General features: G+C 44.0%; 1 protein-coding gene across 1 annotated transcript in view; it reads right to left on the reverse strand.

Moving 5' to 3' along the window:
* ATP1A3 (ATPase Na+/K+ transporting subunit alpha 3) overlaps positions 1-23,963 on the reverse strand; it is a 49,615-nt gene that overhangs the window by 13,773 nt on the left and 11,879 nt on the right. Inside the window, exons 2-11 of the mRNA XM_075840287.1 lie at positions 9,018-9,137; positions 7,620-7,679; positions 7,277-7,480; positions 4,620-4,733; positions 3,492-3,626; positions 2,891-3,008; positions 1,582-1,850; positions 577-775; positions 360-469; positions 50-184 (exon numbers count right to left, since the gene is read on the reverse strand). Coding sequence (XP_075696402.1) covers positions 50-184; positions 360-469; positions 577-775; positions 1,582-1,850; positions 2,891-3,008; positions 3,492-3,626; positions 4,620-4,733; positions 7,277-7,480; positions 7,620-7,679; positions 9,018-9,137 — 1,464 coding nt within the window. The remainder of the gene's footprint in view (positions 1-49; positions 185-359; positions 470-576; positions 776-1,581; positions 1,851-2,890; positions 3,009-3,491; positions 3,627-4,619; positions 4,734-7,276; positions 7,481-7,619; positions 7,680-9,017; positions 9,138-23,963) is intronic.

Below are 23,963 nucleotides of genomic sequence, written 5' to 3' on the forward strand. Positions count from 1 at the left end.
TAGTTCCTATTCTTTTCCATTTGGTACTCAAAGATCATCAGCCACTGACCTGATATTTGTTTGTGGAGTTGAAAGGAATCTCGGCTTCTTTCTTGTACTTCTCTCTCATAGCCTTGACTGAGCCACAAGACAATTCGATGCACTTCAGGAGAGCGGATTCAGAGGCATCCCCAGCCACGTCCCTCTGTGAAGAAGGCATTTATGAGGGTAGGTACCAAAACCGACACTGGCCTCTACATTACAGACCGCGAGGCTAGTATACAGTGACATATACAGTACACAGTTATTGGGACATATGTAAAGACAAGCATCCATACTTAGAGACAGAATAATATACGGCGCCAGTGGAGGTCACACACCTTCAGTACGGGAATGTTGTCATTTCCCGCTTTGAAGACAGCGCGGTTACATAGGGCAGCAACGCGAGCCAAGGCCACCCAGGTTGCAGAACTCTTGTCAAATGAAGCACCTAAGAGAAGACACATGGGAGGAGGAAGGAGAAGGTGCTGGTGAGATGGTGGTGAGAAGACATGTTGGGGAAAACTTCTCTATTCGCTTTGTGTTTGACTCCCACACCTGACTGGTCCTCTGTGGTGTCGGCCTCATGAATCTGGTTGTCAAACCACATATGTGCCACAGTCATACGGTTCTGGGTAAGGGTTCCAGTCTTGTCTGAGCAAATAGTAGATGTAGATCCCAGAGTCTCCACAGCTTCCAGGTTCTTCACCAGGCAGTTCTTTCGAGCCATGCGTTTGGCGGTCAGAGTTAGACATACCTGCCAGGGCGACATCATGGGTTAAAGTTGAGTTTAACATGTATCTAATAGACATACTAGAAGTCGATGCATAAAATAAACCAATGTGTTATTGAAGTTTCAGGTTTTTACATAAGGCATCAAAGAGTTTTAACATTAACGGCATACTGAACCGCATCAATGTCTGATTGGTGGGGTCCAACTGTTGGGACCCCAACCAATATCCAGTAGAATGGCTCTGCGGCCCCTTCGGCTGTTTTGTTTATGAAACAGCGCAACTCCAGACCAGATACTGCGTCAGAAATTGCAACATAGCCCCAATTAAATGAACGGGGCTTTGTTGTAATTCCAGCGGAATACTCAATCAGGAGGACCACTGTTTCGTAAAAAGAGGGTTGCGCCATTTTACTGAGCTGTGGTCCCTTGTTTCAAGCATAAGTGGGCAAAACTTTACCCATCAGACATTGAAGCCACTTCTAATCTATATGCTACCCAGCCTAATACATCCCTTGCTCCTGTATCATTATATAACTGCGCAGCATTTCGCAACCAGCGTTCCGTGAAGACCTTGTGGCTCCTGGAAGACAGCAATAACCAGAGTAGTTTCTTTTACAGTAAAGATTGTTAGTTGTAAAGGTTACCCAGGAGGGAAAAATTCCGGGGCTCTCCCATGGTGAGAAAGTTGGAAATTAATGTTCTAGGAAAACATCCGATGGCAAGGGAATTCGATTATATGGAAAGGATTTATATTTAGCAGAGGATGTATAAATTTGATTAGCAAATATACTTTTGCATAACTCTGCCGGTGGGAGGTCTCCAATACTTACAGTGACAGTGGCCAGAAGCCCCTCTGGTACATTAGCCACAATAATTCCGATGAGGAAGATGACAGCCTCCAGCCAGGAGTATCCCAAAATGAGAGAGAGGATGAAGAAGGTGATTCCCAGGAACACAGCCACACCAGTGATCAGATGGATAAAGTGCTCAATTTCCTTGGCAATTGGGGTCTTTCCGACTTCCAGACCAGAAGCCAATGTGGCAATGCGACCCATCACTGTTCTATCTCCTGTGGCAACGACTACTCCACGGGCTGTACCTATAAGTTCATCAGTGAAGTTAACAATGAGTATTCCCTTCTATTTTCAGTGTCCAAAGGCATCAAAAGGCATCTCACCTAACCAACCAGAACCCTCCTCTATACTAACAAGGAGCGAAAACGCTGACACAGCGGTCTACAGATGGGTGTCTCTGGTTCGGCGGATATTCCTTGTCACGTTTCAAGGCTCTTTAATGGGTTGGACGCTGACTTAGTGGGTTGCTTCCTATAGGTGACACTAGAGAGACATTTTTTTCTTCTGGAGGAGAGCTAATTTGCATAGTTTTCCCAGTGAGCATTGCCTGTAAGACTCCTGACACAAGCTGGATCTCCGCAAGGAGAATCAGTACCCCCTGAGAATATTTTCAGTGTCATATGCTAACATTATATATTATATTAGGGGTATGGCCTCTTGGACTCTATCTGATCCTGAGAATGAGGAGATCACTTTCCACATTCTCAAATCACAGTTGGCAGTGATTTTGCTACCCGAACTCAATGAATAGGCATTACAAAAGTCTCTAGGCCAGAGTGGAATGCCTTCTAAACCTGCATCGGTCATATTTTCCGATTGGCATATCAGTAAAAAAAAGAGTCCTCTTTACTTATACCCTATTGGTGACTCATGATGAAGCTTGCCCATAGCACATTGCATGAGAGCTCTTGTAGGGTTCTTTAATTCCCATTCATGTTATTGGTGGAAAATAATGACCGGACAGGGATATGTTGGAATATATAGTGTGAGATCAAGCATTTCTGAGCATTTAATAGCTGACTGTACGTGGTCCACTTTTTTCTCTTGGTCCTTATTGTCATATGGGGCCGAAATACACCACTGTGTTTCTACAATGTACAGTTACCCGGGAAACGATCATATCTGGTAGGTGGACAATTATTCATAAATTACTTGTTAGCAGTTTTCATGACAATTTATACTGAAGTCCATTGGTTCCTTACAGGTGCTATACCCACCCCGAGCTCACGATAACCAGCTTTCCCCAATGATATAAATTATTTTCTTCAGCGCAAAGTAATATTACCTTCTACACAGTTGGTGGAGAAGAAAGTGATGTTACGTGTCTCGAGAGGGTTATCATGTGTGCAGTCGGGTGACCTGGTCTGGGGCTCAGATTCACCTGTCAGAGAAGAGTTATCTACCTGAAAGAGTAGGGGAAAAGAAGAGAAGAGACAAGGAGAAAGAAGGAATTAATGAGGAGAAGATACTTGCCCACTGAGACACAGAAGTTATGGTCAAGGGGATTGAAGGCAACCGAGTCACATTCTCTGTACAAATTTCTTCTATTGGGGGGCAAGACAGAATACATAAAAAGATTCTTTTTGGATCTTCTTCTAAAGGAGTAGTCCTGTAAATAATATGTTGTATACATGAAAGATGATGGGATTTCCCACAATATGTTAAGGAACCACCATGAAGATGAGCCACAGAATGGCCACCAAAAGCCACCATTATATTTAACACCTGATATGTTATTGATGTTGTAAATCTCTTTTCTACTTCAGTCACTAATACAACGAATTCATACATTTTCCTCCATTTGCTCTGAAGAGGAGTGAATATTACCAATTTAGAAGGATTAACTATGTTGGCAAGACATAATATTACTGTGTATTGTAACTCACTTTGCAACCATGGGCAGAAATGATCCTAAGATCAGCTGGTACTCGGTCTCCACCTTTGATCTCCACCAGGTCACCAACCACAACTTCCTCAGCATTCACCTGCATCTTCTCACCTTCTCTGATAATTAAAGCTTGCTAGGAGAAGAATGGAAACAGACAGTAATCAGGTTGATAGATGAGAATAAGACAGAAAGCAATGGAGTTGGAAATAGATAGGTAAGGTGAAGTGGAACAAGGCGGAGTAGAAGTAGGCAAGGCAGAATAGAAGTAGGCAAAGCGGAGTAGAAGTAGGCAAGGTGGAGTAGAAGTAGGCAAGGTGGAGTAGAAGTAGGCAAGGTGGAGTAGAAATAGGCAAGGCGAAGTAGAAGTAGGCAAGGCGAAGTAGAATTAGGCAAGACGAAGTAGAAATAGGCAAGGTGGAGTAGAAGTAGGCAAGGCGAAGTAGAAGTAGACAAGGCAGAGTAGAAGTAGGCAAGGCAAAGTAGAAGTAGGCAAGGCGAAGTAGAAATAGGCAAGGCGAAGTAGAAGTAGGCAAGGCGAAGTAGAAGTAGGCAAGGCGAAGTAGAAGTAGGCAAGGCGAAGTAGAAGTAGGCAAGGCGAAGTAGAAATAGGCAAGACGAAGTAGAAATAGGCAAGACTAAGTAGAAATAGGCAAGGTGGAGTAGAAGTAGGCAAGGCGAAGTAGAAATAGGCAAGACGAAGTAGAAGTAGGCAAGGTGAAGTAGAAATAGGCAAGGCGAAGTAGAAATGGGCAAGGCGAAGTAGAAATGGGCAAGGCGAAGTAGAAGTAGGCAAGGCGAAGTAGAAATAGGTAAGGCGAAGTAAAAATAGGCAAGGCGAAGTAGAAGTAGGCAAGGCGAAGTAGAAGTAGGCAAGGCGAAGTAGAAATAGGCAAGGTGGCGTAGAAATAGGCAAGGCGAAGTAGAAATAGGCAAGGCGAAGTAGACGTAGACAAGGTGGAGTAGATGTAGCCAAGAGACACAGAGTGGAACACATGGAGATATAATTACTACCGGAGAGTAAGAATTATGGAACATTAATGAGGATTAAAGGATCACTTTAGTAGGGCAAAAAGATAATTGGAGAACTGGGAACAGGATGAAGCCATACATAGATCATCAAACATACCTGCGGCACCATGTTCTTGAAGGACTCCATGATCTTTGAGCTCTTGGCCTCCTGGTAGTAAGAGAAGCAGCCAGTAATGATCACCACTGCGGCCAAAACGATACCTAGGTACAGCTAAAAGAAAAACAAAAATATCTACAATCAAGAAGAGAGTTATCAAGACTTTTATAAGGCACCTTCTTTGAATTATGTCTTTGTATCACTATCAGTATACTAAGGAGGCCATACACATCTAAGAACCCGAACGCTCGTTTGACATAGTTATTTCTCCCGACTCCCCCATAAACATGCATGCTTGGGCGATCTGGCATGTTTATGGGGAACAAAGGATCATTAAAATCCAGCATGCCTGATCCTTCTCACTCCAACATCTGCCGTAGGGGGGAAATCGGGGTCCCATCATACACATTAGATAATCGGCTAATCCCACTAAAATGTTTGCCAGTCCAATTCCAGTCTGCATAAATAATAGATTAAATAAGGTTTAATGTTATTAAACTCCAAATGTTGGATAAATGGAAAAATGTATGACTGTTTATAATCGATACTCTCAGGAGTGGACCTGGCTGGAAGCTGGGGAAGGATAGACAAATAACACATTTACGATCGTTGGTTCAGTAGAGGTTGTGGATTGCCGAACAGTATTTGCCATGTTCTAAATGTATTTAATAGATGCACACTAGATCATACAATTTTTGGAATTTATGATGGTCGTCATACATAGAGGTAACAGGCCCTGTTGCAAAAATTAAAAGCAGGCCCCTTTCTGGTGTTGGTTGGTGCCACCACACCCTTAAAGGGGTATTCAAAACGTAAACATTTACGGGATATGCCATACAAATCCGATACATGCGGGTCCTAGCCTAGGGACCCGCATCTATGACCAGAACATCCCGCTTCCAAGCTGAGAATAAATGGAGTGATAGTCTATCCATTCATTCCTACAAGAGTTAGCTGAGCAAGCCCGGTCCATTCGTTCTATTACTGGATGCGCCAGCCGAAACTCCCGTATACCCCGTTCTGGAGATAGATGCTGGTCTCCGTGCTGGGACTTACATCTTTCAGACATTTATGCACAGATTCTCACTAGCCATTAAAATAAGGGCTGAGGCTGCTTTAGGGTCCATATACCCCTGATCAGTGGCGTAACTACCACTATAGCAGCCGTAGCGGCTGCTACGGGGCCCGCGGCATGGGGGGGCCCGTGTCGCCCGCCGGCACGGGCCCCCACCATGGCCGGAGGCTCCGCTAGCTGCCGCTATGGCTGCTACAGCGGGATGCCACTGAACACTACGGCAGAGCAGGGAGGTATCTCCCCGCTCTGCCATTAAACAAAAGACATGTATCCCCTATCCACAGGACAGGGGATACATGTGTGATCGCTGGCAGCGATAGGGAGAACGGGGGACTGAAAGTCCCCTGAAGTTCCCCATCACAAACCTCGGACTTCCGGGGTCTGTGTCGGCAGCTACGTAGAAATGAATGGAGCGCCGGTCGCGCTTGTGCGCATGCGTGACCAGCGCTCCTTTCATTTTTAGTGAGCTGCGCAGACGCTGGAAGTCCGAGGTTTGTCATGGAGAACTTCAGGGGACTTTCAGTCCCCCGTTCTCACTATCAATGCCAGCGATCACACATGTATCCCCTATCCTGTGGATAGGGGATACATGTCTTTTGTAGGACACGCTGTAGGTCGCATTTTTTTGGGAGGGGGGACGCTGTATGGCGTTCCCTACAGGGGGGGGCGCTGTATGGAGTTCCCTACAGGGGGGGGGCGCTGTCTGGCGTTCCCTACAGGGGGGGGGCTCTGTTTGGCGTTCTCTACAGTGGGGGGCCGTATGGCGTTACCTACAGGGGGGGGGGCTGTATGGCGTTCCCTACAGGGGGGGGCTGTATGGCGTTCTCTACAGGGGGGGCTGTATGGGGCTGTATGGCCATACAGCCCCCTCTGTAGATAGCGCCATACAGACCCCCCTGTAGATAGCGCCATACAGACCCCCCTGTAGATAACGCCATACAGCCCCCTCTGTAGATATCTACAAAGGGGGCTGTATGGCGTTATCTACAGGGGGATGTATGGCGTTCTCTACAGAGGGTTCTGTATGGCGTTATCTACAGGGGGGCTGTATGGCGTTATCTACAGGGGGCTGTATGGCGCTATCTACAAAGGGGGCTTTATGGCGTTATCTACAAAGGGGGCTGTATGGCGTTCTCTACAGGGGGATGTATGGCGTTCTCTACAGAGGGTTCTGTATGGCGTTATCTACAGGGGGGCTGTATGGCGCTATCTACAAAGGGGGCTGTATGGCGTTCTCTACAGAGGGTTCTGTATGGCGTTATCTACAGGGGGGTTGTATGGCGTTATCTACAGGGGGGTTGTATGGCGTTATCTACAGGGGGGGGCTGTAAAAAAGGCACTATCTACAAGGGGGGGTTGTGTGACACCCAGGGGAGGGGGGGCCCCCAGTCAAAAGTTTGCTATGGGGCCCAGTCTTTCCTAGTTACGCCCCTGCCCCTGATGGTCGTTGTCGTCAGACAAACATAACAATATTTAGCTATAAATTTTTTGGCCTATTCTGGGAATGATTTTTCGAAGGTTCATCCTAAGTGAACCCACATAAGTGACAGAGAACATTGGTAGAGATAATTGGTTTGCTCACATTGTCATTTGAGGGATCATCCTCCATACCCGCTAGGATCCCGTACGCTAGAAAGCAGAGAATAGCTCCAATCCACAGCAGGATGGAGAATCCACCGAACAGTTGGCGACAAAATTTGATCCATTCGGGTGTGGTAGGTGGGGGAGTGAGTGCGTTGGGACCATCCCTGGCAAGAATCTCTGCTGCTTTACTGAGTGTCAACCCCTATGGAAAAAGAAAGAAAACAGGTAATATGATAAAAGACATTGCTTGGCTCTATGCTTCTCGGTCATGTCTCTCTAGTATCATGTTTTATTGGCACGGGGCAATCTACACAAATTTGTCATAATGTTGAACTACTGACCTGTACGCAGTCTGTGTTGTATTTCCGACACACCTCTTCCACTGACATTTTGTGCTCTGTCTGCAAACAAAGAGAAAGTTAGTAAAGGGCATTAGTGGGTACAGAAATAACTCCGATACCAGGATACAGAGGGCAGCCGGACAGTGCCATTGGTCTATTGGCTGGACATCATAAACATCACCAAATACTCTGCTGCTTGAGTAATCTGCTCCACTGGCGGGGCCACTCCAGAACCTAGTTGTCTACTGTGAGGTCCCTCAAGTTCTGGGCCTCTAGACACTGGGCAATGGCCCAATTACTCAGTCCACCTTTCCATGACATGATGATGGTGTCGTACACCATCCGACTCAGGAGATCTCCATGTTGTTGGACCTCAGGTAAGTAATGTTATAGAGCAGCGGACCTCAACTGGATTTGAATCCGGACTAGGGTAACAGCTGTCCGGATCTCATAGACCTACCGTCATAAATACATTGGAGAGGGGCAGTGTCTACTTTAATGCATCAATAATGGCAGGTCAACCGTCAAGAGCAGAATTACCGCTGGGGCCCTGGACATACGGTCTTGACACTGTCCAGCGTCAGGACGTTGTGTGCAGCAACGCCTGAAAGTGAAGATGACCCCGGAGCGGTGTTTTTATATATGTTCTCTTTTTTTGGTCTGGTCTGGAGTCTGAAATAGTTTAGGGGCCTGATCTGGGCTCTGAATGAATGTTAAAGGCTGGTTAATTGTAGGGGTCTCGTCTGGGGTCTGATTAATTTTAGGGGTCGGAATTAATTTCAGGAGTCTGTTCTCGGGTCCGATTAATTTGAGAGTTCTGATCTGGGGTCTAAAAACATTTTAGGGGTCTGGTATACAGTCTGATTAATTTGTGGGGACTGGTAGAGGGTCAAATTCATTTTTGGGGTCTGGTATATGGTCTGATTAATTTGTGGGGTCTGGTATAGGGTCTGAAATAATTTTAGGGGTCTGAATGACATTTAGGGTTCTTTCTGGGGTCTGAATAAGTTAAGGGTCTGAGCTGGTGTCTTAATTCATTTTGGGGTCTGATTTGAATTAATTTGGGGGTCTGGTCTGGTGTTCCCAATATCAAATAATAATACATCTTGATGTAAATAGTTCTACAAAGTTTACAAAATGGTAACAAGAAGACATCTTTAGGGTTGGTGTTCAGCTCGGACCTTCATCTGACCGCAGGATCTTTATGAAAATGAGTTGATAACTCCTGATATAGAGGATGAGCAAATTCCTTATAGATAAGCAAAAAGCGATGCTTTGGGCCTAATTAAGATGCCCTATTACCCTGAACTCTAATAATACGACTATTTTGTGAAGAGTCATTGTCTTTAAAAATCCCTTAAAATTTAGATGAACACAGATGTACAATGAAAGACTCACCATGGACACTTCTTTCTTGAGATCATCCAATTCTTTCTTCGTTACCTTGCCCTTTTGAGGGGTTTCTCCATCTTTATTGTCTTGCGTGGTGGCCACACGATAACTATCTGACCGGCCGTACTACAAAAGAAGAAGAATAAAAACATTAAGAAATCAAATGAGGCAAGAAGGTAAACACTATTAACAGAAATCTCAGGATTTCACAGCTTTGGGTTATATTTGCTAAAGACAGATAGATAGATAGATAGATAGATAGATAGATAGATAGATAGATAGATAGATAGATAGATAGATAGATAGATAGATAGATAGATAGATAGATAGATAGATAGATAGATAGATAGATAGATAGATATGAGATAGATAGATAGATAGATAGATAGATAGATAGATAGATAGATAGATAGATAGATAGATAGATAGATAGATAGATAGATAGATAGATAGATATGAGATAGACAGATAGATAGATAGATAGATAGATAGATAGATAGATAGATAGATAGATAGATAGATAGATAGATAGATAGATAGATAGATAGATAGATAGATATGAGATAGACAGATAGATAGATAGATAGATAGATAGATAGATAGATAGATAGATAGATAGATAGATAGATAGATAGATAGATAGATGATAGATAGATAGATAGATAGATAGATAGATAGATAGATAGATAGATAGATAGATAGATAGATGATAGATAGATAGATATGAGATAGATAGATAGATAGATAGATAGATAGATAGATAGATAGATAGATAGATAGATAGATAGATAGATAGATAGATAGACAGATAGATATGAGATAGATAGATATGAGATAGATAGATAGATAGATAGATAGATAGATAGATAGATAGATAGATAGATAGATAGATAGATAGATAGATAGATAGATAGATAGATAGATAGATAGATAGATAGATATGAGATAGATAGATAGATAGATAGATAGATAGATAGATAGATAGATAGATAGATAGATAGATATGAGATAGATATGAGATAGATAGATAGATAGATAGATGTATGTATGTCCAGCGTAGGTTCCCACCTCATAGAGGTTGCCTTGTCGTGGCAGGTGGGCTCACACAATTGGATCAAAATGTGCACTAAGAACCTCCCTATTGTAAGTAGATTTAGCAGTAATGCATATTTATTTATATTTAGTGGCTTAGGTGGCATTAGTGTTCGCAGTGTGCTGTCAACATTTTCTTGTGTGCTAGATAGATAGATAGATAGATAGATAGATAGATAGATAGATAGATAGATAGATAGATAGATGATAGATAGATAGATAGATAGATAGATAGATAGATAGATAGATAGATAGATAGATAGATAGATAGATAGATAGATAGATAGATAGATAGATAGATAGATTCACATATAGATATGACAGATGTATTCCCTCATTTTTGGGGGCTTATATATTACGAGATTTCCTTTACATTCATTTAGTTCCTTTTTTTTAGTACAATGGCTGCTCTGGTGTCTGAAAATAGTGAAGGGAAGACATTGATCTTGAAACCCAGCAACAAATTCTACACCGCCTGGTATTATATCTATGCGGCTGCGTTCTCTGTGCTCCGTGATAGCTTTCAGTGGAAATAATGCAGTAAGTTTACTTGCAGTCCTATGTAAAACGTTTGATAATTGACTATAATATCACCCTGATTTGTTCCAAACTCTGCTCCACGACATATTTACAACGCTTGCATATCCAGTATCAATATTAGAAGATATTTTTATGAGCTCAACAAATGCTATCAATATCGATCCCTCAGGGAAGAGTGGAGTAAATGAGTGCAGTGATGGAGTAAAATTCCAGTTGCTTTGCCAGGCTGGTTATTTTAGCTGTCGCAGTGCCAGCGCTTTCCGATCAATAGTTTATATTGATAACGTAACCTATTTTAAGCACGACTCTCAGGAAGAGAAATCCCTTTAGGGCAGACAGCGGACCATGACATCACTGGACTAAACAAACACATAGTCCATCACATGACTAGGTGGTTCCATAAAACATCAGAATGTACGTCTCTTTAAAGAGCACCCAAACCTCCCCACCCAAAAAAAAAATTAAAAAATAAAATAAAAGCTTCAAGGGGGAGTCTAGTTTAGCAATTTTCATAAACCGTATTAAGGAATTCGGAAGTAATAGTGGGGGGGGGGGGCCTCTGTTCGGGATCGTCATGTCTTGGCCAGAGTCGAGTGCGGTTACAAAGAGCGTCTCTCGCTCCGGAGGACCTGTCCTGTCCGGCATTACACTGACAACCTATTGGTATGAATGGACACTATGTAAAGCTTAATTTCTCCTGTGGCGGCGCTGTAGGGAAATTGAACACTTAATGCCAGGTTTCTCCACAGAGGACAGCTGATCGCTGGCGATCCCAGAGGAGCGACTTTTTGCGATCTGCTTATTGTCAAGGCACCCTTCCAACAAGTAGGGATTGTCCAAATTGTAGAACCCCTTTAAGTTGTTCTATTCACTATCCTAGGGGAAAGTTGGGCGACAACCAATATATCCGCGATTACATCTAACTGTCCCAGACTCCCAAACAGCAAGGTTGCTGGCGCGGTATCACTGCATTACTAGACAGATTTGCTATTCCGATCTCTAGAAAAGCTGGGTGTATGTATTTTCTTTGAGATCTTGAACGGTCCGTACACATACCTCTGGAGATACGCTCTGTATAAGGAACATCTTGCCTTGCTGAATACCCATGGAGGGAGCTGAATGCAGCAGGATGACACTATATGTATATATATATATATATACCTGTAGAAGTGGTGAGCGGGTGTCCTGACACTGGTCTTACTCCTACAGACCTATATAATACATGGCCGCATGTATGACAGGAAACCATTAACCGATGCTATAAACCAAATGTCTCTCGGCTGGGACATTTTGCATGTAAGCAGGATGTAAGGCTACAACAACTAAATAGTTCATAGAGATCAAAACACACGAGAGGAGATATAAAAAGTAAACTATGTCTAGGGCTGTAGCTATAGGGAGTGCAAAGGTAGCAGTCCCACCTGGACCCAACGGTCCCCCTGTCCCATATGAGAAGACACCGGTATTATAAATGGCAGATGGTAGACAGGGGCCTTGATACAGATTATGCATTGGGGTCCATAAACTTGAAGTTACGTCTCTGCATATGTCTTGTAAAGTCCACACAATGTGGGTCATAAATTCCCACGTACATCATTGCCCTTTAAACCATTGATCATCGTAACTGCTCCAGTATTTAGATTCATATGTGATGACGTCACCGCTGCCAGAAGTGACAAGCCGGTGAAGTCAAACGGTGTCGTTATGGATGACGTCACCACTTCCGAATCTAAACAGAGTCAGACATCAAAGCAGTGTTTCAAGGGAAGTTTGTCATTTTTCAATATTTTTGAGGGTTTTTGAAAAAATTGTTCACTGTCGGACAACGTACGTCTTTAAGGGGTTTGTCGGCCTCTGGGAGGCCTTGTAATGCTGGTAGATGGAAGAAAAGAATAAAAAAGCCCGGCTTATTAGATGTGCAGATGGTTTGACAAATACTGGCCTTGTTGCCCATGACAACCAATCAGAGCTCAGCTTTTAGCTCCTAAAAATTCCTGTACAAATGAAAGCTGCACAGTAATTGGTTGCTAGGGGCTTTTTTTGTTGAACAGTTTAAATAATGAGGCCCACATCTATTTTGGGGAAAGTTGGGTGACTACAGCTTTAACAGGGGAACATACCTTCCCAACTTCCCGTTTTTACTGGACGGTCCTGTGAAACAGACCTTAAAGGGGCATATGTACAATTTTTACCTCAAGATGGGTGTTTACGTTCTGTATTGCTTAAAACATTGGGGGGATATAGGGGTTTTATAAATGAAATGCTAAAAAGTGAAGAAAGTATGTTAGGGTAATTGGTTGTGTCCTAAGAATATTGGGGGACATACGCCAGTCTTAAGAATGAACGCTGCTGTAGTAAGATGGGATTTATTAAGGGGCGCACGCCTCTTAATTTTTCTCGCATCTTCGGGTGCCTGTGCACCAGAGAGGAACATTTCCGCCAGCTACGAGGTCATTTACGCTATAATATACGCCAGTTTCTGGTGTAATGTATAGTAAATGTGTCTGATCATGGCTGCCCATGCCCTTCCACTAAGCACCAAAAAGTGGCGGTAGCGGCAGATGGACCAAAGGGTCGAACAATTTCTGCACATAAACCCAGTTCACACCCGCATTTACAAATATACTGTGCAGCTAGGGGCACAGCTACAGCGGGTGCAGAGGCAGCAGTCGCACCCGGGCTCTGGCCCCTTGGATGCCCTAAAGGCCCCTCTACCTTATGCGGTAGGGGGCACACACGCCTCTGTGGGCATTAATGCCTTATGCTGGTCACTGGGAGATTTATTCTCGCTTCTGGTGTATTCATGTGGAAAGGAGTATGGATAATGGCGTAGCTATAGGGGGTGCAGAGGTTGTAGTCATCTGGGCCCTGGTGCTTGATGGGGCCCAACAGCCACATAAGAGGACACCAGTGCCATAAATAGGCCCATGATAGTTGGCAGGGCCTTGGTACAGACTTTGCATCAGGGCCCAGGAGCTTCATATTATTATTACTCCTCTAAGATGAGGAATGATACCCAAAATTATCCGCAGTGGTGCCAGCTTCGCCACCTGGCACAAGACTTTCATGTTATTACTCTACAGATTGTCACTGTCACTCTTGTACATAAAAAGGAACGCGATAATGAGGGAGATTGATCAAAACCGGTACAAAGTGCACAGTGCGTCACGCTGCTCAAATGCTCGGGGTACTTTTTCGTACAACACGGCTTTACTTACCGGCAATAAGAAAATTAAAGATCTGACGTTTTTGCCTAGTGATAAAAAATCTAACTATAATTTTCCGAATATCATGACAATTTTATCTGCAATACTACCGAAAACCTTCAAATCTACAATACCGCTTATGACCAATTTAAACATTTGTATATCTCCGTTGTACTTGGCGATGCACAATTGTCCGGACATTGGGATTCTCTCTTTGGCTTTCATTGATTCCCTATAAGGCCCTGTTCACACAGAGGTTTTTTTACACGTTTTTTGATGCAGAAACTGCGTCGGAAAACGAGCCAAAAAACGGCCAAACTGCCTCCCATTGATTTCAATGGGAGGCGGAGAAGTTTTTTTCCCACGAGCGGAAAAACCGTCTCGCGGGAAAAAGAAGCGACATTCCCTATCTTCGAGCGTTTACGTCTCTGACCTCCCATTGACATCAATAGGAGTCAGAGAAAGTGCATTTCGCGGCATGTTTGCCTGCGGCGCTCAATGGTCGCGGGCGAAAAACGCGGCAAACGGCGTGCAGTCAGAGCAAAATCTGCCTCAAAATTCCAGATGTGTGAACAGGGCCTAACATGCACTGGCCTGTCAGGTCCTGTATATATTTTACCCTCATTGTTCCTTTAAGCTCCAATATTCTCGCATTTTCTGCTTAAATGGGGCTCGGTTGCAGTACCTGACACAACACCTGGTCAAGAGTGGCGCTGTATTGGAAAGAAATTCTAAGGGACTACTTTGCGGAATCATTAGGGGTTCAATTGATCAAAACCCCACAATCAAATATTAATATGTGATTAATGTATAATGGGAAAATAACATTTTAAGGCCGGATTTACACGAGCGTGTGCGTTTTGCGCGCGCAAAAAATGCGGCATTTTGCACGCGCAAAAGGCACTTAACAGCTCCGTGTGTCAGCAGTGTATGATGAGTGGCTGCGTGATCTGTTATTCTTCCTAGAAATTTATGAATAACTGGACAACCGGGTGTTACTATTCCCCTTTTCAAAGGGGCGTGTCCCTACACAGTCTCACTCTGCACCACTGATTGGACATTGTCAGTCTGTGTAGGGACACGCCCCCAACTGGTAACACTCAGTTGTCAATTTATTCATAAATTTCTAGGAGGAATAACAGAGGAACAGCACAATGCAGAGTTCTAAGAAAAGCAGCTCCAGAATTGTTATTTCACGGGGAATACAATTATTTACTAAAACAGACAAAGTCAGAAAAACTGATAGATCCTCATGTCCAAAAAAACCCCTAAATTATGGCCTCAATTACAGCTCCCATAGGGATCGTCACCCAGCTCTCCCAGACTCCTTAACAGCTAATCTGCCGAGAATGCAATGTGTCAATTTTACATTTGAAAATGAGCACCCGCTCTTCCACCCGTGTTTCTTACACAATAGGGTGCCCAGGCAATCTAAGCAGAAAAAAAAGATGAGGCATTGTTCGGTTGATGTAGGTGGGTGCTGGTTTGACTTAAGGGTATGTGCACACACACTAATTACGTCCGTAATTGACGGACGTATTTCGGCCGCAAGTACCGGACCGAACACAGTGCAGGGAGCCGGGCTCCTAGCATCATACTTATGTATGATGCTAGGAGCCCGTCTCCCTGCACTGTGTTCGGTCCGGGACTTGCGGCCGAAATACGTCCGTCAATTACGGACGTAATTAGTGTGTGTGCACATACCCTAAGAAGCATCAGGAGGAGGTACTCACTTTTATTTTGCCCTAGCACCCTCCCCCAGATTATATACCACTGCAGAACCCCCCCCCAAATATGTCAAAACATTAAAAAGGCAAAATACATTATAGGAAATCCTCCCACTATAAACGATTTGTCCTAAATCATGTATACACTACAACCTGTATATACACCAGATAAGGAGTGCACACCTCTACCTTACATGATGCCCTTTTTATGCCACCTCAGTGGTATATGAGATTGCACAGTGGTGCCCACATTCTGCATGCATGTACTAAACTGTACACAGCAGGGCTGAACTGGTTAATAACTATGAGTCAGCCAAAGAGGAGGCAATGAAATCAACATCCTAAAATGGCGCTGGAAGAAAATCCCAGCCACGGATGGATGGGCAGCAGAGACGCAGTCAGCCCTCCTCCCTCCTACCCCACCTCGCGTCTCCCGTCATGCCTCTGCCCAGATAATAGTCATCTTTCTATGCTCTGCCTCAAAGCCAATGCACCAATTATCATCCCTCATCCTTTATCTGTCTATTCTGTCTGACAGCAATCTCTAGCCGCCGCCGACTAACCCTATAAACCCTCTCCTTAACCCTTTAGGATGCCCTGTATGTTCCATATAAAGCTGCGTGTGTGGTCGGCCTGTCCCCGCTGCTGCATGCGTGTAACCTTGGTCCGTAAAATCCATTCATGACCTTGCTTCTGCAGCACTGCGGGAACGGCAGCGCCGGCGATGAAATCCAGAGGATGGGAAAGTCCTTTGGCTCGGAGCCAACGCTGCTGCAATGGCAGGATCCGCTGTACATTCAGCGATCATTGGAGTGGGGACCCCAACAAAATCAGGAATTGCGGACTGAAAAAACGCAGCAGAATACGAAAGCCACAAAGTGGATGAGACTGAACAAATCTCATCCGCACGCTGCGTAAATGATAAGCGGAAAAAACGCTCAGAAATTGACCTGCGGTGCGGAATTTTATTCCGCAACATGTCAATTGTATTTGCGTAATCGCTGCTTATTTCTTGCGAGTTTTCCCCGTTGAATTCAATGAGGAGGTAAAACCCGCAACACATAGCAGTTGTTGCATTTTTTGCGGTGGGTTCGAAGTGATTCAGCCACAAAAAATGCAACTCTGGATAAAAAAAAACCACCATACTTACCCAGGAGTCTGTGTTTCTTCTTCCAGCGCAGCCTTCGTTTGATGACGCTTCATCCCGTGTGACCGCCACTACAACCAATCACAGGCTGCAGCGGTCTCCTGGGATGAAGCAGGCCGGTTAATGCAGCAGTTTTTCGCAGCGAACGCTACAGGCGAAAAACTCCACCACAGTTTTATGCGTTTTTTTGCCCAGAATTCCCTGCAATGCAGCTTATATTCGCCGTGTGAACACAGCCTTAAGGCTACATTCACACTTTGCGTATTTTGCGCAGGAATTGAATGCGTTTTTCGCTGCATTTTTTGCATTTTGATGCTTCTTTCGGCTTGTTTTCATGCTGCCGATTTTGGTGCGATTTTCCTCGGCACTAGGCAGATAGAATTCGCAAGCAGAAACGCAAGATAAATTGACATGCTGCGGATTCTAAAAAACGCACCACAGGTCGATTTCAGTCCCGAAAAAAACCGCAGCGTGTACACGAGATTTCCTGGAATCTCATTGACTATGCTGGTACTGTATTACACTCCGAATTTGCCGCACGCAAATCCACGCGGAAAAAACGCACGTAATACGCATCGTGTACATTGACCCTTAAATGATCTTGCCAGGATGGGATTGTTATATTATGACTTTTATATTATTTCGGTATGTATCACTATAAAGGAAAAGCGAATTGCAGCAATATGATGGGAGGCTATTCATAGGATCAAAAGGACTCGCTAATCATACTAGGGGGTCGGTCAAAGGGATTGTCGAGGATTAGAGGAATATGGCGTCTTTCTTCCAGAAACAGTGCCACACCTATCCACTGGTTGTTAGTGGTATTACAGCTCGGACCCATTCACTTCATTGGAACGGAGTCACAATACTAGACACAACCCATGGACATTGGCGCTGTTTTTGGAAGAAGCCATGTTTTTCTAATCCTGGAAAACCATTTTAATGTAATGACCAGTAACGCTCAGTATATATTTAAAGGCCATGCCCCCCATGTTAGCCGGCTATGCGACCACTTACAGAAGTGGTTTGCAACTAGCGTCTCTTCAGCTGTCATAAAATGGCTGGTAACAGAGAGCAATAGATTGCATTTAACTGGCACAGCCAATTCCTTTCTCAATATGTCTATATAGCAGTTGAAGCTTCAATTTTCTGATACGGAGCTCCAAATCCCCTGCATAGACAGAATAAAATTATACAATTCTGTGTGCCTTCAGCCACCACTAGGAGGAGCTCTAGAGCTTAATGCATACTGTACTATCATTGAGTTCATTGTATAAACAGTATGCACTAAGCGCCCCCTAGTGGTCACTTCAGGTAGACATAATTATATAATTTAACTCTAGGTCTATGCCTAAGAATTTGGAACTATGTATCAGAAAAAAAAAACAAAGAAAGGACTGCGATAAAGATGTATAAGAAATGAATCAGCACAGAATTGTGGATCTATGTAAATAAAAAAAATAAAAATTGTATTTTAAAATTCAACATTAAATCTAGTAACACATCAATCTAGTAACGCACAATATCAAGGCATTCAGTATGTGTCAAGTCGGCAACCTATTCAGCTGCTACTGGGCCCCAGCTTTAGCCAGCCACATCCTTCATTTCCAACCTGTGGCTCTTCAGTTGTTAGAAGTCTACAGCCTACAGAAGTGTGGCAGACTACTGACAGCCGTCTATTATACAAAAGAGTGGAAATGAGTTGCAGGGTGGGGGCAACAAGTGCTGGGCCGTTCTACTGGGGTGTAACGACCGGCAGCGTGGCATCCACTTATCTATGGCCAGTTATAAAGTTTGGACAATCACTTTCTATTGGAACGGTCCCCCAAAAATAAGCTTATGACACGGGTCCTGCTGGGACTTTCAACGATCACCTGAGATCTATGGAGGAATCCGGCAGCAAGTGTTCAATCCCCTGCAGTGCCACCACAGGCCAAATGAAGCATTACACAGTTTTTTTGTTGAAATCAATGGTCTGTCTATGTAACGCATGGACATGATTGGTCCTCCAGAGCGAGAGACGCTCCTGGTACCTGCTTTCTACTCTGGCTAATTGATGGAGGTTACAAATACCCCAAAATAGTTTTAAAGCTGAATTTATTGCTAAATTATGGGTTTTATGGCAGAGTTTCATAACTTGAAGGCTCAATCTAGAATGTCCTGTGCCCTAATGAAAAATCTGTACCAGGCCCCCTACCTCATGTGCTATTTATAATACGGGCGTCCTCTTATGTGGCCTTTGGGCCCCCCCAGTCACCAGGGCCCTGGTACAACTGCTACCTCTGCACCCCCTATAAATTTGCCCCCTGACCTGACCCAATCCTAAACTCATTGGTCTGATATCTTTACTGACACAGATATTTTTACTTGCAGGTAGAAATCTATTCTATAATGGTAGGTAAAGCAAAATTGTTAAAGTTGCAGGAGGGTATGTTATGGCCAAGGTTTATTTCACCAATAAAAATGTTTGGAGCAGCTAACAGACTACATCCTTAATGGACACCCACTCTAAAGTCTATCATGTATACATTTGCTGTGCAGTTGAATATAATCTATTGTTCTTTGTTATCAGCCGTTTCAAAAACGTTTACACAGATATATGAAGGATATTACTGATTCATCTCATAATGCTGCTGCATAAGCTGCCAACATAAGGCGGTTTTCTGGTTTTATGCCAACAAAGTTCTGCAACTTTCAAATAGACTTTGTGCTTTGCATCCTCTTCCTTTCCAAGATCTCTGCTTGCAGTCAGTGAATAGCATCATTCTGTAAATCCAGAGGCTGAAACCCCGGCTTGGTCATGTCCAACTGACACAAGTGTTCGATGCCCCAACAAATCACAAAGAAAATAAAGAAGCTAGTATAGACTGTGACGCCATAATAACAGTAAGGCTATGTTCACACGCTAAACAAAAAACAGCCTCTGATTTTCAGCCGATTTTTAAGCATCAAGCGTTTTTTGCGGTCGTTTTTGGAGCTGTTTTTCTATTGACACAATGAAAAACGGCTCCAAAAACGGCTCGAGAAGTGACATGCACTTCTTTTTATGGAGGCTTTTTTTTACGCGCCGCTTTTTCAAACGGCCGTGTAAAAAAAACGCCCCGTCGGAACGAAACAAAGTTCTTCCCATTGAAATAGGCAGATGTTTGGAGGTGTTCAGCTTCCGTATTTTCCAGCCATTTTTCAGGGCATTTACGGCCCTCAATATGCCTGAAAATAAGTCGTGTGAACATACCCTTACAGTGTGCAGAAGACTCAACAAGAAAGAAACTATCTGATCTTACAAAAGAAAATGGAATATAAAAGTGAACAATAAATAATTGATAAATCACATCTCCTAAACTGGTGCATGGGTAAAGGTGCCAATAGACGGTGATTCTTATATGGCCCCATATATAAACGTCATGTGCATTCAGCCAATATGTATATCATTGGGGTTGTAGTTACTGTATATACCCAATCTATTTGCACTGGAGGAAGGGTTTACATAACGGACACAAGGCCTCATATCTAAATGGCGCCCTCTTCTTGTATTAGCTCATGCCAGCACAAGACCGCCAATACCCCAGGTCATTAGGGCTTCTCCATGATGGAGAGAAGGGCAGCACTGGCACTGAAGCTGGTTCCCTTCTCTTGCTTATGGAGAGGTTCACCCCGCCCCTGAGGAATGGAACCAACTTAAAGGGGTCGCCCGGACTTTTTTTTTTTTTTTTAAGCTAGCCCTTCTATTCATGTAGGATAACAGAGATGTGCAACCTCCCTCCAGCGCCTGCTGACCCGGGCGCTGCATTTAAACATTGCACTGGCACTCTGGTCCGTACATGCCCCCCCTACTCCCAACCCCTTTAAGCTGCCCCCCCCCACCCAAGGACCCTTAAGCAGCTATATAGCCTACATGGTATACATGCCCTGACATCACAAGATTATATAAATGTAGGAGACTCATCGGCTCGTTGTTGGAACCCCCACGTGTGCCACCAGCAATGCCAGTGCAGTCATTTATATGACAATATCCGTAATGACTATGGACAAGCAAAGAATTCAGGGGCATCCGGTAGACGTTTCAGGACGGTTTCTCACAGCAGTAACACAGCTACATTTTCGGATCCAAATTACGGCTGCGACATCTGGACCCCTCCCCCCTGCAGTTCTACTGAACCAATTACCATAGGGCGATTGCTCTGGACTGGGTGTTGTTGGCCGTAACAGAAATATTAAAATGCAGCCATATTACGGGCATGTGAAACCGCCCTTACACAATGTCTGGTCTCTGGTCATAATATTCTCCTAAAACGTAACTCCACGCAAAATACAGAATTTCCCATACGATTCCGGCATCCAAGAAATTATGTGACTCCTCTGATTAAAAAATCCGTAGAGATATCAACCCCTTTGAATGCAATACCCTAATAAAGATAATCAGGGGGGTGCATTTGTACTAATCAGGCCCTCGAAGTGGGGTAAAATGTGGAGTCCGTCCTGTTAGTTAACCCTCTGGACCAGTAAGAAACAGGACAAGAAGATCAGTACTATGGGAGCCATTTAACGCATCGACTAGTTTAGCCTAAGGCCTTATTCACACGAACGTGTATTACGTCCGTGCTACGCGAGTGAAAGTCACGCGCGTCGCACGGACCTATGTTAGTGAATGGGGCCGTTCAGACAGTCCGTGATTTTCACGCAGCGTATGTGCGTTGCGTAAAACTCACGACATGTCCTATACTTGGCCGTTTTTCGCGCATCACGCACCTATTGAAGTCAATGGGTGCGTTAAAATCCCGCACGGCACACGGAAGCACTTCCGCATGCCGCGCGTGATTCGTGCTACAGTAGTAAAATAAATGAATGAAACAAGAAAAGCACCTCCTGCTTTTATGTTTGTAAACATAAAAACAGAGTGTCATCACGCTGCCATAAGCGCGGAAATCACGCAGGCACGCACCTCATACTGAGGCCACAAGGAACTTTTGCGCGCGCAAAACGGACACGTTCGTGTGAATAAGGCCTTACTGAGGGATTTTACCGTTCCTCTTTGTAAAAAGTGTTTTCCACCAGTCTTCAATTCCTATTAAATAATCTTGGCCGCGGGCACTGAGATCTTGAGGACTTCCTTCTATTTTTTGCACTGACCGTTTTTATATAAGAATCATATATATTTTAGGTCGGATCCAGTTTACACTGAACTCCGCACTCTTCTCTGATCCCATTCTGTAAATCTACAGTGACTCCACCATTATTAGAGGATTATTCTATAGGATTACGCTGTCCTATGGACAGTTAGGGTATGTTCACACGGCCAAATTACGGACGTAATTCGGGCGTTTTACGCCTGGAATTACGTCCGAAATTACGGCTTGAAAGCGTTGACAAACATCTGTCCATTGAAGGCAATGGGCTGACGTTAGTCTGTTCACACGAGGCGTATATTTACGCGTCGCTGTCAAAAGACGGCGCGTAAATAGACGCCTGCGCCAAAGAAGCATCATGTCACTTCTTCAGACGTAAATGGAGCCGTTTTCCATGGACTCCATGGAAAACCAGCTCCAGTTACGTCCGTAATGGACGTGGCGTTCAAGCGCCTGCACATGCCGTTACGGCTGAAATGACGGGGCTGTTTTCTCCTGGAAACAGCCCCGTAATTTCGGCCGTTATGGACGCTGCCGTGGGAACATACCCTTAGGGTATGTTCACACGCTTAACAAAAAACGACTATAAAATATGGAGCGGCATTCAAGTGAAAACAGCCCCTGATTTTTATCTGTTTTTTATGTATCAGGCGGTTTTTTATGCGTTATTTTACAGCCGTTTTTGGAGCAGATTTTCTATTGAGACAATGAAAAACGGCTCCAAAACTGCTCAAGAAGTGACATGCACTTCTTTTTTACGGGGTATTTTTTACGCGCCATTTTTACAAACGACGCGGAAAAAAACGCCCCGTGGGAATGGAACGCCGTTTTTCCCATTGGAATCAATGGGCAGATGTTTGGAGGCATTCAGCCCCCGGATTTTCAGCCGTTTACGGCCCGAAAAACTGCTGAAAATAGGCCGTGTGAACATACCCTTAGTCTCCCTTCCACAACAGGCTCCACCAAGAACAAGATAGGCCGTGACCAATCAAACGGCATCTGATCGTATGAAATATAATGTATAGGACTGATCACGACTGTATACCCCACCACTGAGCATTAAAGGAACACTATACCGGACGTCCATCTTATTTCCTCTTGGTGTGCAGTTGAACACAATCTATTGCTCCCTGTTATCAGCCGTTCCAGGCTGGGGAGAGGCTGACTGTCCAAAAAAGCACATCAATACTATGGGGGCTGCTTAATCAGTACATATTCATTGACTACTTTATCCTTACTAAGGGATCTTACCGATACTCATTTTAAAGGGGGTTCCTCTAGTGCCCCCATGGTCACTACTTTATGTCATGTATCTCCAGTTGAGAACCCCCAGAAATATTAACCTACATATTTGTGAATAATATAAGCAGCTCATCTCATAAGCTGTACTTTTATAAGCTGACGAACTTTAGGGTAACTGGTCCTTTAAAAGCAAGCAATACCAGACACAGCCTGTGCACAAGAGTGGCGCTGTTGATGTTAAAAAAAAAAAAGCAGAACTTTTTCTCTAAACTCAGACAACCCCTTTAATTTATAATAGGCATTGATCCGACTACTACGACTCCCAAGGATCACAAGTATTTTGGCTTCTCTCCTACATAGTTCAACCCTCATCAGCGCAAATTATGTGTGTCGCTTCACTTTATTGATCCTAGGGATAGGCCATCAACCCTTTTATAGCTGGCCATAGACAGAACAATTTGTGCCAAATATGAGCTACATTTTATAATTTTTTACTACTATCGGGATTGTTGTCATTAAAGAGCCATAAACTTTTATGACCATGTCCGGGTGGTATGAATTGAGGGCTAGATCCAGATAGTGGTGTAGTTAGAGTAGTGGGGGGCACTATGGAAAGAAAATGAAAAAAAAAAATGGTCTCCTGGGGTACACAGTGCCAGATCTCCTCCATCTTAGGGAACTTGTTCTGCTCATCCAACCTATATGTTGTATGAAAAATGGGGAATTGTGACCCTCAGGCTGGTTTCCCACCGTTAGGGTATGTTCACACGGCCGAAATATCGGAAGCAGAACGCCTCCAAACATCTGCCCATTGATTTCAATGGGAAAAACGGCGTTCTGTTCCGACGGGCCGTTTTTTTTACATGGCCGTT

This window comes from Rhinoderma darwinii, chromosome 10, assembly GCF_050947455.1.
Source record: "Rhinoderma darwinii isolate aRhiDar2 chromosome 10, aRhiDar2.hap1, whole genome shotgun sequence".
NCBI lineage: Eukaryota > Metazoa > Chordata > Amphibia > Anura > Rhinodermatidae > Rhinoderma > Rhinoderma darwinii.